Consider the following 15,797-nt stretch of genomic DNA (forward strand, 5'->3'; position numbering starts at 1 on the left):
ATTTAAACACAAGATCGAAGCTGTCGGTCTTGGGTACAACACCAATCCATAACAAACCCTAATCCCTTAAAAAAAAGCCCCATCTCTAGGATGACAAAACTTCAGATTCAGTACGTGCAACACCTGTTTAATCAACTGACAAATCTTTGACCATTTTTTTGTTTTTTAATATAGTTTGACTGTAATATAAACCGGCAGTGACAGAAGACATCTGAATACGCCAAAAATGAGCATTTACCTAAGATACCTAAATACCAAATTTCATTCGCTTTGCTTAAAAAGCAAAGAACTTATGGCGTGCCCTTAATTCTGGGCCTCCCGGTATACTAATAATTTGGCCATGCATAAAAACTTTGTATTTTTTTATGCCAAAATCACCTATTTATTCGCTTTTTTTCTGAAGATTAATAGGGATTTTAAAGTTATATTTTTGTATTGGTAGAAGCAGTAGCGTACATATTTTCTAAAAACACCTAGTCTACACACACACACATGGATTGGCGCAATTTCCCAAATCAAGGTAGGTGAAAAAATAAACAAAAAATATTAAACTCAACCAAACATATTTATTAAAGGTGTAATTCTTTAAAAATTCTGTATTTCTAGAAACATCACAATAAAATATAATTAACTGACTTTTAGGCAGTTTTACGATTTTTTATTAACTTTTTATACAGGTTACTTACTCCAATAGAGGATATAAATAAAAAAATATGTATCAACAAAAAATCTTACAGCTAAGATCAAAACAGTTATCGTCAAAATCGACTATCGAGGACCATTAAATTTTATCAAAACTGACAGTACTGAACGTATTTAACCGTTCATAATTTTTCCTTTTTTTTTTTTTTTTTGGCTTTTACAATTTTTTTATCGTACATTTTAATAGTGCCATGTCGCTTTTCACATATCAGAACTGTCACTTTTGACAGAACGCTATCAACATATTACTGCTTGCATAATAATTATTAGTTCCCTAAATATGATTATCTCCCCAGTATCATTGTTTTAACCTAATAGTCGCGTTGATTTCGTCCTCTTCTGATACATCAGGACTAGTCCTGACGTAAGTCGCTTGACATTTGCCGTTGACACACTCGTCTGTAATGTGTACTTCGGAGATTCCGGCCCCGGGTACTTCGAACATAGGTTCTAAAAGAAGACTTTCCTGGAAATAAAAAGATTTTACATTAATAATATAAATAGCAATTACTTTTAAGATATTATATAAATTCGTTGCATTGCTACATGAAATTAAAGTGTCATATAAAAAGTATATCATAAACATATATAATTGATCGTACAGTCTGTTTACCCTTTCAAATAACTCATGAACAGTGTATAGTTCAATGTATAGGAGTTTAAATATGTCTTTCTTCATCAATCTTATGTTTGGCAACAATTTTATGCTTGTGGACTATTGTAAAATTTCATACAGCTGTAATATGGATCCCTTTTAGACATAGTAAGTGCGAGTTTGGGATATGTATAGTATATGTAGAACATCGATTTTGTTTAAAAAAAATCTTTTTTTTTATAAAATATTATAAACATTCTTGTATATACAGATTGTGTTTTCGTTCGTTACTTATAAGAAACCGCATATTTTAAATAAAAGGCTCAAATAAACCGCCTTCTTTCGCTAAACAAAAACTTAACCTATCGTAAAAGCTATTTCGCACCTCCAAAAGAGTTTCAGGTAAAATGGAATTGGCACCTTCGACAATTTTATTTCGCAACTCCTCTAAATTTGTTGGCCTACTAAATTCATGCTTGTAAATGGTCTGCTTAAGGTAACCCCACAGATAGTCATTTGGAGACAAATCTGGAGATCTAGGAGGCCATTTAATATCGCCAGTCCCACTAATAAGGCGGTAAGAAAAGTATTTGTTAAAAATTCTCTTTTACCCTAGCCGCGTTTTGAACAGGACAGCCATCTTGCTGAAAATAAACCGATTCCAGGTCTACATCAGGTAGGATTTGAATGGCAGGAAGAACTTGGTTTTGCAGCAACTCAAGGTACTTTTGGGCGTTTAAAGTGCCATCAATAAGAAATGGCCCTATAACATTGTCGCCCAAAATACCTGCCCAAACATTCAATTTCTGAGGATACTGGGTACGAAACTGAAAACTTCTGTGCTCGTTTTCCTGAGACCAATAACGAACAATGGAAGGATTGTGTTTGCCATGTAATGGAAAAGAAGATTCATCAGAAAACAAAATATTTAAAAAAAAATATTCTTTTCATTTGCCTTTTCCATCATGGTTTCACAAAATTCCATTCTTCGCCACTGGTCTTCAGGAAGTATTTCCTGAGTTTTTGAATACTTGAAACATTTGTACCCATATTTTTTCCAGATACGAGCAACAGTTTTATTGCTCATTCCCAGTTCCTCTTCAACACTTCTAGTGGACCGTGTCGAATCAAGTTCTAGGGTACTGCAAACCATTTCTTCGCGCCGTTCTATATCCTTTTTTTTTTAATTCCGCCGCCTGTAAGCCACGACCAAGCGGTGTTGCCATTATTTTGGGTAATACGTAGCTCACGATAACACGATCTGTATATAGCATAAATGATAAGTATTTTCAATTCTTTAAATTTTCGCTGTCAAACTTTAATATCGTTCTAATGGCTCGCTTTTGACTAATAAATAAGATATTGTCCCTATAATGTTCATACCTTACTCTTCATTTTCAGTTATTTAAAAGAAACATCAAGTCTCTTTTAGTCAATATAGCCTTCTACAGCCTAGACGAGTTTTTAAAACACGAATTTTAACTGTTGTATCCCATTACAATTAAAAACTGTTTTATTTATTGTTACATTTATTGTACGTAATTTTTATTTAGTCTTATTCGTTTAAAAATTTAATCTTCATTTATTTATTGTTTTAACTGCTTTAGCATCAGGCATTTTATTGTTTTATTATACGACATATTAATAATTACTTTAGTTTTTAAGTTAGTTAAAGATGATTATATTTAACTTATTGAATATTGACCTATGTAAGGGGTTTTTTTGGCACTATAAGCATCAATAAACAAAAAAACAAAAAAAAATATGTTACTCAAAATTTGCTGCCATTTGTGTTTACATATTTTGACAATTTGATTTGTTTAATTTATCAGGAATAAAGTCTACATATTGTTTCCAAGTTAAGGTAAGATCTAATATAATGCCTAAATGTTTTTTATTGACTATTAATATTTCTTCATTTTGGAAATTTATATATTCTGATACGTTCAATGCAAATTTTTGTCATATGCCTTGCCTAGATCAAAATATATATCCATTGGTGTTTTACCTCTATCTAAAGAACTAATCACATTTTTTACAAATTCAAAGTTTGCTGCATTAGTCGACTTGTTCTTTAAATAAACATATGGTGATTTACTTACCAAGTTATTAGAAAGCATAAAAATTAAAAATCTATCGCACATAATCTGTACAAACAATTTTGGAAATTAAAGCAACAGGCTAATTGGTTTATAATTCTCAACAATTTTAAAAATTAAATTTAAGAAATTCTTTATCATCAACCAACTCTATAAGAATACTGACAGAGCAACATAGAATACCCATGGAAAATGGAATATACAGTAGTTTTTCTCATTCACTTATTTTTAATGGAAAACATCCATCAAATGTATGCACAATAATGTTTACAAATAAATTATATTAATCATCAAAACTCCTGTATTCAATTTGATATAATTGTCCCCACTTATATGATTTCAGCAATTGTCCATAAATAATATTTTATTTGTTTGATTATATACGCTTTTCTCGATGAATTTTCTGAACAACCCATTAAAGAACAGTTAATACAAAGATAATCAGTTTCTTCACAATCCTTTGCATTGTTTTTTAATACATTTATAACAGCTGTCAGTTTAAAAACCATTTAGCAATATTGACGGGTGCCTTAACAACCCAATTTTCCTAATATGGATTTCTACTAGTCAGGGAAAAATCCTCACTAAGTAAATTTTTTAAATAATTATTTTTTGACTTTTGAGTTCCGGCGACTTAATTCTGATAGGAAAAAGTTTTATCATATCCACTTGCGATTCCTGTTATTCCTACACTTGTTATCACTATTCCCGAGGGCTTTGGCTAGCTTTGCTAGGTTTTCTTGCTTTTCCTTGCTATTTCTATTACAAGTCCACCATGTTTCATATGTCTAATATTTAAAAAAAGTCTTCTTGTTGTCCTTATTCTTTTAAGGTGTGAATGTTCTTTTTGAAATCCTTCTTTTCTGCTAATCTGATAACTGTCTCAATTCTCGATACTTATGCTGTTGTCTTCTTTCTCTTCCGTGTTTTTTGTTAAAATTTTATCAAAGATGTATATGTTTAATTGTATTCAAAAAAAATTTTTTTCTTTAGTAATACATTTTTAAATGCCCTAGTGTGTGTACCAGTTCAAATGTTTTAATAAAACGAATAATGACTTTCGAATTTCCGATTGCCCATCTAGAGAAAAAAATATTTCTTCGTTTTTACTTTTATTTGTTGATATTAACATTATTAAAATTTGGAATTTGGGTTTTTTTCAGGACGAAAAATCTTTTTTTTTTTTCTTTATTGTCTGTGACATTTTTCGTCCTTTATTAGGTCACACCTTTTTTGGGCCTCAAAATTTCGAGGTTTTGAAGGAAATATTTTTTCCTATTATTTCCGCGTAAAAATGGTATAATACGGAAGTCGCTCAAAGTTATCGTGTTTTGTGTTCTTTTTATCTACATACACAGGATATGAAAGCTGCTTTATAATCGATGACTATAATACTTCCATATTGTTATTTGGGTATTAATTTTTAGATAGATTGAATTCTGGTTTGGTTTTTTTTCTGAGCAGCAGTGCTCAGGCACTATGTGTTTTCAAACACATAATAATGATATAAATAACGAATCTTTTCTTTCACTTACATTTCTTGATACCCTCTATCAAATTTTGAACATACGTTCTAAATAATCGCTAATATTTTGGTAAAAGAAAAAGTCGAAAAATAATTGATAATATATAAGTAAAAGTGATTAAAATTAAAAAGAGTGTAACTTGAGAAATTATTACCCCATCCCAGACTACATTTAAGCGAGCTATGATAGAATTCTTTTCGGCGATGAAACCACTTATCGTCTGGTAAATATTCAAATTGTTAACTTAAGACTCGTACATAAAATTCAGAAAAAGTTAATATTTGTGCATAAATTTAAATAATAAAATAACTGAACCGATAAAAATTTTAAAGAAGACCAATATTTGTAATTCCGCAAAATTAATAAGTTCATTTTCACATTAAGAGAACTACTTTCAGAAGAAATTGAACTCTCCAATACTTAAGTATTTAATTACAAGTTTTCAGGAACAATGTGGATTTATAGAATATGACTTATAAAAATCCCCAGCTGGATTTTTATCCAATAAGTTATTCAGACAAAAATGTAAAAGATTTTAAACTAGTTACAAAATATGGGAAATTAGTGTTAATAATTAGTTAGGAATATATAATGAAAACATATTGATCACCAACTTACCATAATAGCTCTTAAACCTCTGGCACCAGTTTTTCTCTCCATAGCAAGAGATGCAATAGCGTTTAGTGCATCTGGAGTAAAAGACAATTGACACTGATCCATAGCCAGCAACCTTTGGTATTGAGGAATAAGGGCATTTTTGGGTTCGGTCAATATCCGCACGAGCATATTCTGATCTAGAGAATGGAATGGTACCAGAACAGGGAACCTGCCCACGAATTCCTAAAAAAATAAAAATAAATTAGTTATTTTCCTAACTAGATTAAATGAAAAATCTACCGGTATCATTCCAAAATCAATCAGATCTCTAGCTTGCACTTTTCTTAACGCCTTATCTTTTTCCGAATTTTCTTCTTCCGCACTTTGCCCCGAGGCATGTAGAGACGCTTCCTGTGCTACAGCTCTCCTTCCTTGTCCTGCTGTCACTGGAGCACCAAAGCCCAAATACTAAAAGACAGATATCAAAGTTATTAGTACACAAAAAAAAATTTTTAGATTTTCAGCATACATTTTCATTATTTCGCCTCTGTATCAAGCGTTCCAAACCATTATAAGCACCGCTAGCAACGAAAAGAATATTCGTTGTGTCAACTTGAATGGTTTCCCCTCGTAGTTTTCTAGGAGAGTTTCGTTCTGGTACATTTACAATTGTACCTTCTAACATTTTTAACATGCCTTGTTGGACTCCTTCACCTCCAACGTCCCTATAATGTTACATTAAATGTAAAATTGAGTAAATACAAAATGTAAGTTCATAACCCTTGACTAAAAAGTCAAAATTATACACAAAATAGAATGTACTTGAGAGATTAAGTAAAATTAATTGGGAAAAAAGTATTGTAAAATGAAATGACGTTATATTTTTTGGCACATTTGTTTAAGGTAGGGCTAGTATTATCATTTAAGTAAATGTAGTTGAATTTGTATCTACGAGTCTTTTCTGAATATAAACATGAGTACAAGTTTAAAACTTGACTTTTCGAAATGTAAATCGGCAATATGTGATTTTTCAATTTAAAATTAACTCGTGACTTATGTGTGAGCAATATTGATTCGTTAAAAACATTATGATTTCGTTCCAATATATTGATTTCGTTACAAATTCTGTTTTCAATACAATAGTTTATAATGCCTTTTTTATCAGGAGTAAACTTGCATATATTTTCATCTCGAATTTAAAAATATGAACTCCTTACGTTTCAGGAAAGTGTTTTTGAAATATTTTAAATTTTATTGTTGATTTACCAAGAATTACCAGGTCTTATTATTTGCAAGGCAATAAAACGGCAGGCTTCTTGGAACAACAAAATAATTTTTTCTGATTATCAATATAGATTCAGGAAATTAAAATCAACACAGCAATCATTAAACGAATACAATTTATTTTTACGTCAAATTGATAAAAATGGGAATGTAATAGGACTAAATTTCGATTTATTAAGGCACGTTTGACATAATTCATTCTCAAGACATGGAATTAAAGGTCAAAATTAACAGTTAATGCAGTAAGTACCGCAGGGCTGAATCTTAGGCCTAGTACTATTTCTTTTGTATGTCAATGCCCTAAATCAAAATATATTACCTGATTTGGCGAGCTTGCAGATGATCCATGATAAATGCTCTGGAGTAGTGGATCAATTGAGAGAATGATGTGATTCGAAGAAACTAAATTGAAATGATGATAAAAAAGATCTCCTGATATTTTCCAAAAAGTTATTGTTATTTGAGAAATACAATCCATGCTTAGTCATGCCATGAAACAGAAATAAAATTCCTGTTTAAAAATTGTTTATAATAACGTCTTTTTTAAAGCGAAAAGAGACCATTGCTTTTTATTTTGTTTAGAAAAATGTGGAAAAAATTACATTAGACACTCTCAGGAGAAAACGCAAAACCTAAGACTATCAATCCCATATAACTCAAGTTTTTATTTTGAGTTGTTGTAGATTATCATAGGCTTTTGAGAGATCAAGAAATATGTTAAGTGGGAGATATGGGGATTTCACTTTCGATTTAAGAATGTCAACAAAATTATTCCCTAAAACCATATGACAAATTTGAAATAAAAATATTTTGAAGAAAACAAGAATAATGGTGATATTTTTAAAACAGGATATGAGGGATTATTTAGATTTCCCAAATTGATTGGTAAAGTACAAAAGTTTGTATGTGCTTGTATAACCATCTTATAAACTAAACTTATCAAATAAACTTACCTTAGCTGATGAATTCCAGGAACAGCACCGATTTTGTCTACTTCGTCCAGAAACACAATTCCTATTTGGGCTTTCTCAACGCTATAGCCAGCATCTAAATAGAATTAATTATATAGGAGCATACTCTTAAATAAAAAAATTATTTTTCTTTGGGATAGTGGAAACCTTAACAAACTAAACAATTCTTATAAATTAAGAAAAACACCCCTTAAAGATATGAGGAATATATAAATATGTCTAAAGAATATAAAATTTAATAAAAACATTTCCCATGCTTACCTTGTAGTAATTTTCCTATAACTGATTCAATGTCCTCTCCCACATATCCAGCTTGAGTGAGTGTGGTACAATCACAGATAGCAAAAGGAACATCTAGACACTGAGCTATTGTTTGGGCCAATAAAGTTTTACCTATAATATTAAGTTTCATTTAGATCACAAAAGATTTTCTCTTGTAAAACAACTCTACCTGAACCAGTTGGTCCAAGCAGTAAAATATTGCTCTTCTCTAGTTTTAGTTCATGTGTAGTTCTATCCAAAATATCAGATCCTACAGCACTTTGCGAGATGGTTTGTTTAGTGTAAGGTGGCTCTGTAGGGCTAAAACTTAGCCCCATAGGTCCTGCATGCCCCATTCCTGTTACATGGAGCAAATCTAGATTTAAATTAAACATTACAGCACAGAAGCAGATTATGCTTAAATAATCCAGACAAAAAAGCACAATTATTATATCAAAACATGATGCTATAGTATGTTACCTCGATGTGACATATTTTGATGAAGGCCTTGTTCCATGACAGCCATATCTTGCCTGTTATTTCCTATCGGATTTGGAGTATTATTGTAGATTCTTTTGTAATGGTTGTAGACAGCAACTGATAAAACCTTTACACAAATCAGAACTTAGACATGTATCTGAAATTCTTAAGTTTAATAATATTTGTTACCTTTTTCGCATACTCTTGGCCAACAACATGCTTGTTTAAGTAGTCATATATTTTTTTTGGTGGTGGCGGAGGTTTTCGGTATTGGCCATTTTTCAGATCTGCCCCTTCTTTCTTTTTACTGTCAACTTCACTTAGTACCACAAAGAAATGGTGGCATTTTTCACATTTGACAAATCTAAAATTAAGCCCTTGTTATTTAGTTACCCAGTACCTTAAAATAGACTATGCGAAAAAAGGATCCTAGTTTATAGCATATTCTTTTCCTTATTATTGTTTTCAACTTCTATTAAAGAATTCTATTTGAGATTCTCACTAAATACTGGCACATACATACATTAAAAATGGATTCAAATTTGATTTTTAAAAATTCATGAATGAAAAATATTTTTGCAATATCAGTATATTTTTCCCTATAGAAAAAATGATTCCTTCTGCCTTCTATAATTCCTTTCTAGGTAAAAATACAAATTTGAAATAATTGGGATATTATCATGCCTTTTTTTCATTCTGTATTTTTTGTAGTTTCTAGGTAATTTTTCATTAACATTCCAATAAACTAATATTTTAAATTCTACCTTTATTCAGAAATACTTTGCATTTAGGGTGATAACATGTTTTGAATTTTAATTTACTTTCAGATGTCTGCAATACAAAAGATATTGCAATATGCAATACAAAAATTCAAAATAAAAGAAAGAAAATTGAGGATTTTTATTAAAACTTCAAAGGAACTTTTAATATTTACTCACACACTCTTGACTAAAATAGTTCAGAAAAACCATTATTACATTAAATTACATGAAATAAGATAAATCTTTAAGAATTGTGATATTAGAAAAGATATTTTGCTGGGTTGAATTTACAAAACATATTTTAGTGCAGGTAGTCCTCCAAAAAAATTAAATAAATAATAAACATGTTCAAATAAAGAAATGATTTGCTCTGGTTCTATGTTTTTCTAAAAATATATCAAATACCTTTCTGTTTATTTACAAAAAACTTTAACTTAACCCAAAATCCCATATTTATTTACTTTTTTATTATCAATCTTTTACTCATAGTATATAGACTCAAAATATTTGTATAGAAGTAAAAAAAACTTGTATGGATATGTGAACTATTACATAAGGTAAATTAAGTAGCTTTTTTTATAGCAATTGCTCATACATACCTTGTCGAACTTACAAAAGTCTCAACATGTGTACAAGGATCACCACATTTAGGACAGGATAAAGTATTTTTGTTCTTCCCATTATTCCCACCAGTTGTACCACTAGGAGGAGGTGTGGTATTAGTAGGTGGCTCACCTGCTCCAACAGTTTTCAGAAGGACCACACTAGTGCAAATGTTTTTGTTTTGGGGTAGTTGCTTTAAGTAAATGGTTGAAAGCAAACCTATAGAGATTATTATTATTATATAGAGATTATAGCATTAGTTTACTCACTGTAGAATAGCAATACAGCAATTATTTATAAGAACATATATATTAGAGTGACTAATGTGTATTCCACTTAACAGGAAAAACAACATATTTTCTGACTTTTCCTAAATTTTTCAAAAAATTCAATTGATGTATTTTAGCTTTGAAGATTTGAATGAAAAACAAAAGATTTATGCCCTAAATGTTGCATTTTTTAAATATACTATCCTATTTATTATCACATTTTTGGATTGTGAATTATAAGTGGTTTTATATGAATAATACTATATGAAGCAAAAAGAAGATACATTGCTGCTAATTGGCAATATAACACTATAGTAACAAAATAATAAAAACATGAACAATTCAAATGTTCAATGTGTTCTCCATTATTCCCAAAGCAACATTGGCATCTTAACTTTGTTTATTTGTAAAGTTGAACAGCTGCCTTTCAGGCTTTTAACAAGTTTTATTGCTGCTTCTGGCATACCTCAGGGGTTTATACTGGCCCCTTATGGTTCATTGTATTAGTGAACTCTTGAAAAAATAAAAAAACAACATCTGGTGTATTCTGCTTTTCCAATTCTAATTTCATATAAGGATCAACTAAAAAACTTAGGTCTATTAACTCTTGACCAACATTAGGATACTCTTTATTTTTGATATACTGCATCAGAATATTAGCTCTTCATATCTTCTAAGGCAAATACCAAAAAATGTACCCAATATGAGATTGAAAAGGGAAATTTTTTTAGATCTCAAGTTGCCGATACTTCCATAGAGGCAAATTTAAAAGAATGTAATCAATTAATTAAAAGATTATATCTGGATATAATGTGCATAAAAAAATCAACTTGTTTGATCATATACTGAAAACTTGACAGTAGATAAATTTTGCGGTATCACTTTTATTGGAATAATAGGTATTACGAGGGCGGGTCAATAAGTCCGTGACTTTTTGAATTTCCCGCCCTTTAATGGAAATGGCAACTCTGCTCCTGTCAACAGAGAACTGTCAGTTGACGCCTGTCAAAATTTGAACAAGCTGCATCATTTAGTTTGTGTTTGACAGCTGTTAATAGTAGACTACCGCTCGTTTTGAGAAGAAAATTGAAAAAAGTGAATTTCCTGTGCTCATTAAGCATTATTTTTTACGGAAAAAACCATCACTCAAACCAAGGCTAAGCTTCATAAATATTATGGGGACTCTGCACCATCCATTTCCATGGTAAAGAAGTGGTTTACTGAATTTCGATGTGACCCTACAAGCACGGAAGATGCTGAGCGTTCTGGACGCCCAGTCGAGGTCTCTACATCCAAAACAATCGAAAAAATTCACGATATAGTTTTAGCCGATCGGAGATTGAAAGTGAGAGAGATTGTGGAAGAGATAGGCATCTCACATGATTTAGTAGTTTCAATTTTGAATGATCATTTGGGTATGAGAAATTCTTTCTTTCTTTCTTTCTTCTTTCTTCATTTGGGTATGAGACAGCTTTCCGCAAGATGGGTGCCGCGTTTGCTCACAATCGACCACAAAGGCAACCGTGTGACAATTTCCCAGGAGTGTTTGGCGTTATTCAACTGCAATATGGACGAAGTTTTGCGTCCATTTTCCAAACACTTGACCATAAAAACTCAGAAAACATAATGTAAGAGACCTCAAAATAAATGATCTGATTTCATGCATAGGTATTTAAGTTTTAAACACTAGAAAACTAAACCAAACCAAAAAATTAAAGCACTGAAACCATTATTACTCAATAGTTTATGTATAATTCAGACATTTATTATAAGACATTCTTGAAGATTGTCCTGCAATTTGACAAACTGTTAAAAATCGTTTAGATAACGATTCTAAAAATTTTACAAACAAAAAAATAACACTGGCCAAGTGACAACTAAAAACTAAACTTCAACTTACCTTGCTGAAGTTTGGAATTCCTGGCAGCAAAAGCATATTTGCCTGCAGTGGCTAAGCTGCATCGTACTGACGACATCTTAACTAACACAATATTGGGATTGGTAATTTCACTTTATTTAACAAAAAACAAGCAAATCGTATGTTTCCAAACACGTAGTCCTTCAAGTCGATCAAGGTCTCAAAATGACATGACGCAACTGTCGAATAACCAAAGTTCTGGAAAAACCTTGTTACCTCTTACTGAAACGTGGTTCCTTGGTTTCTGCAAAGATTGGAGGTTGTTTTAAGAAATATGGACACGAGAATTTGACTGAAAAACGAAAGAAATGTATAATTTAAACTGCCATATCAATTATGGTGTTTATTTTTGCGAAATTTGACAGATGATAGAATTGAGGAAGAAACGTCAGTATGACGTTTCTATTTACGCCACCAGCAAAAGGTGAAAGCTTAGATCGAGGTAATAGAGGGGACTTGTGGCAAAGCAACATAATGCGAAACCAAGGTGTCACCACGATAGACTAAGAAGCGATTTTCCGAAGCGCATTTAGAATGACGACATGTTGGAGTATTAATTTAAATCTTTACGCGCCAATTCCCCATAATATGAAATTACACGAATTTTGCTGTATGGACGGAGAAAAAATATTATTTGTTTAATTTAATTTGAATCCGTTGTCAATTATATAGTAATAAGTAATTTTTTATATATAATACAGACATTTCTAATCTAAAAAGCAATAATTGGATATTCTTTTAATAATGAGACATGAGGATGTCTGATATAATAAGCAGTACAGGCAGACAAATTGTTAATATAATAGACTTTCAGTTGACACAAGAAAACATTTTACAAAGATAGAATTTTAGAAAGTGATAATAAATCCAAGACAGTTTAATCAACATTTACAATCTTCTGTAGAGCAACTAAGACAAAACCTGCCCATTACATAATTCTCAAGTCAAATTTCGTTCAATAATAATAGTTTTTATAGTACACCAGTTACAAAAAATAAAGTAAAAATATTTCAGGGCATGAAAAACAAACATTCTAGTTTTGACGAGATTTCAAAAAACCATTTTTAAAATATTGTGCATTTGAACTTGCCACTCCCTTAGCACATTGCGTGCCATGTCACTCACATATGGGAGACAGTGATGTTTCTTAGGGGGCCCGTCATACATATATGGGAGACGCGAAATGTTTCAGATCAGGCCGTGTCTCCCTCATATGTGTGACGCTAAATGTATTTTAAACGGCTAAAATAACTCCTAACTTCCTAAAATAACTTTATAAACACTTTAAACAAATGGATATCAAAACGCAACGACAACCCCTATTCTATTTAAAATAAAAAGTAATGAAAAACTGTTCTACAGAGAGATAAAAAATATTTTTACTTATGTTTATAATTAAAACAGTCTAAACATAACTGGGGTAATCCTGGACATGTGGCACAGTAGGTATATACTCCTTTGGCCTTCTTTTTTGCCTTCTGCCTTCCGGCCTCTTTGCATAGTTTAGCATAACACAAGCTAGATTTTCTTATTATTTTTTTTCCATTTGCATCAGTTCTTTTTTGTAGCTGATGACTTTCGCTAAATGATTTTTGTTTTTTAGACGTTCCTTTATCTGGTCCTTTAATATTGATTAAAGGACCAGATAACGGCGACCAGAAGCTCTCGGAATTTTTTTATACCTATCGTACTTTTTGCAATATGTTTATATACCACCCAAGCATTTACCACGGAAATACCCAGCAATATCTCTAGTCCTAACTTTCTGTACCATTTAATTCCTTTGCGAAGAGTACAAACGTAGGATGCCATTTGGTCAGATAAGTCTATGCCACCTTTTCCTTTATTATATGCCATCACTCCTATAGGTTTTTCGGTAGCTGCTCGTGATTTCTTTTTCCTTTTGCGACTTTGAGTAATGGGTAGGTCAATTGCGGTGGTATCTTTGCTAGTGGAAGGTTCATGCTTTCTTTTTTTGCCGGCAATTGTTGATGAATGCACAGCTAACTGATGGGGTGTGTCAGAAGCAGGATCGGTATCAGAGCCCGTAGGAGTATCAGTAGGTACTAAAAATGTGGTGTCGTCTTGGCTGGTTGATGGTTCGTTTGGGTCCATGTGGATCTTTTGTTTGGATTTTTTCTTTCGATTTACGGGTACCATTATTGGTGCATGTTTTGTACTTAGCAATCTCACATCGCGCGTATCTTTCCATAGCAAGACAACAATACCATCTGGATCTTCAAGTGATTTAACCTCGCCCCTTTTTAGATTGGCTTTGGCAACTTCTTTGGGTATGTCTTTTCGGGTTTTTCTAAAAGTGCCAACAACATGGGTTTTTTCATTTAGTAAGGTCTTCGCCAAAGTATAACTTGTATAAAAGTTGTCGATGTATAATGTCCGTCCTTGGTGAAGGAGATCTTTAGCCAACAAAAGACATACATTCTGTGCTAATCCTGTTTCTCGAACACCAGATACTGACTTTCCTGAATAAATTTTTAGAGACCAGGTAAATCCATCTGTAGAACACAACTTGAAGAGTTTTATGCCATAACGATGTGCCTTGTTAAGTATGTACTGCCTAAAAATTAAACGGCCTCTCCACGGAACAAGAGTTTCATCGACCATAGTGGTCCTCGGAATCTATAATCTTCCCCCGGACAATACAGTTCTTGATATTTTCTTTGCATAATATCGACTAATGCCTGAATTTTACCAAGACGATCTCCTACAACAATTTCTTTAATATCTTTGAAATGCAACATGGATAGCAGAAGTTGATATCTATTTCGTGACATGACTGAAGATGCAATTTCATTTTTATATATCCCCTTTTTTGCCCAGTAATCTTGTAAACTGCTAATTCTAACAAGACCCATCCATAAAGTTAAGCCCAGAAATTTTTTGATCTCTTCTTCGTCTGTATCTGTCCATTTATTTATACGGGAGTATTTTGTCTTTTTCTTTGTCGCAATACATTGCTCTGCAAATTTATTGGTCTCTTTAACTATCAAATTCAAAACATCATGGTCTATAATGTGTAAATATATCCATTTGTAGACCATGGGGTCCAGTAAATTCAAAATTCTTAGATCTTCCTTCATATTCTGTCCATATAACGTCACTTGGTCTTTGGTTGGTTTCTTCTCCTTCCAAAAATTCCCCTTCCTCTTCTTCCTCTTCTTCTCGGACTAAATTATCAACATGTAGGCCAAAGTCCTCTCTATCTGCAGAATCTTCTTCATCAGATAATGATCCAGCATCTGGATCGCAGTCAATCCAAGAAGGATCCTCAAGTGAATCATCTGAATCTTCACAGAACGATTCGCTATCACTCGAATTTTCCAAATAATGCCGAAGTTGTTCTTCGCTCAAGGCTTTATTTTTTCGACTCATCTTGATTCACACTAAACTGTAACAATAAAGAACCTTGAGTTTCCATTTCAAACATTGTCAAAGAGGATCCAAATCCAGGATTTGAATCCAACTTGACAAAAAATAGAAAAACAAGGTTCTTGGGAATTTCTTTTTTCTTCTGGTTTGGGTTGGGTTGGGCAGGTTTAGTGCATTGAAATCTGAAACAAAACAAAGAATGTCTCCTCTGAATGGGAGACGTGGCCCCGTATGTAAAAGTTACACTAAATTTTCGTAGAGGGCCACGTCTTCCATATATGGGTGACAATCAAAAATTAATTTCTACGAGAAAAAAATGAAAAAACATCAAAAAACTATTA

General features: G+C 31.9%; 1 protein-coding gene across 2 annotated transcripts; it reads right to left on the reverse strand.

The window, feature by feature from the left end:
- Positions 1 to 546: 546 nt before the first annotated feature.
- Positions 547 to 12,448, reverse strand: LOC126734184 (ATP-dependent Clp protease ATP-binding subunit clpX-like, mitochondrial). 2 transcript variants are annotated; one of them, XM_050437725.1, is made up of 11 exons: positions 12,049 to 12,448; positions 9,876 to 10,098; positions 8,705 to 8,879; positions 8,516 to 8,642; positions 8,226 to 8,393; positions 8,036 to 8,167; positions 7,757 to 7,850; positions 6,049 to 6,244; positions 5,820 to 5,987; positions 5,541 to 5,762; positions 547 to 1,168 (listed from the first exon to the last, which is right to left on the reverse strand). In XM_050437725.1, exons 1-11 carry the CDS (start codon positions 12,122 to 12,124, stop codon positions 1,001 to 1,003), a joined length of 1,749 nt encoding a protein of 582 aa, XP_050293682.1. In that variant the 5' UTR covers positions 12,125 to 12,448; the 3' UTR covers positions 547 to 1,000. The 2 variants fall into 2 exon arrangements, with proteins under 2 accessions (XP_050293682.1, XP_050293681.1); XM_050437724.1 differs by having other exon boundaries at positions 8,226 to 8,411.
- Positions 12,449 to 15,797: the final 3,349 nt, after the last annotated feature.

The sequence above is a fragment of the Anthonomus grandis genome, chromosome 3 (genome assembly GCF_022605725.1).
Source record: "Anthonomus grandis grandis chromosome 3, icAntGran1.3, whole genome shotgun sequence".
Classification (NCBI taxonomy): Eukaryota; Metazoa; Arthropoda; class Insecta; order Coleoptera; family Curculionidae; genus Anthonomus; species Anthonomus grandis.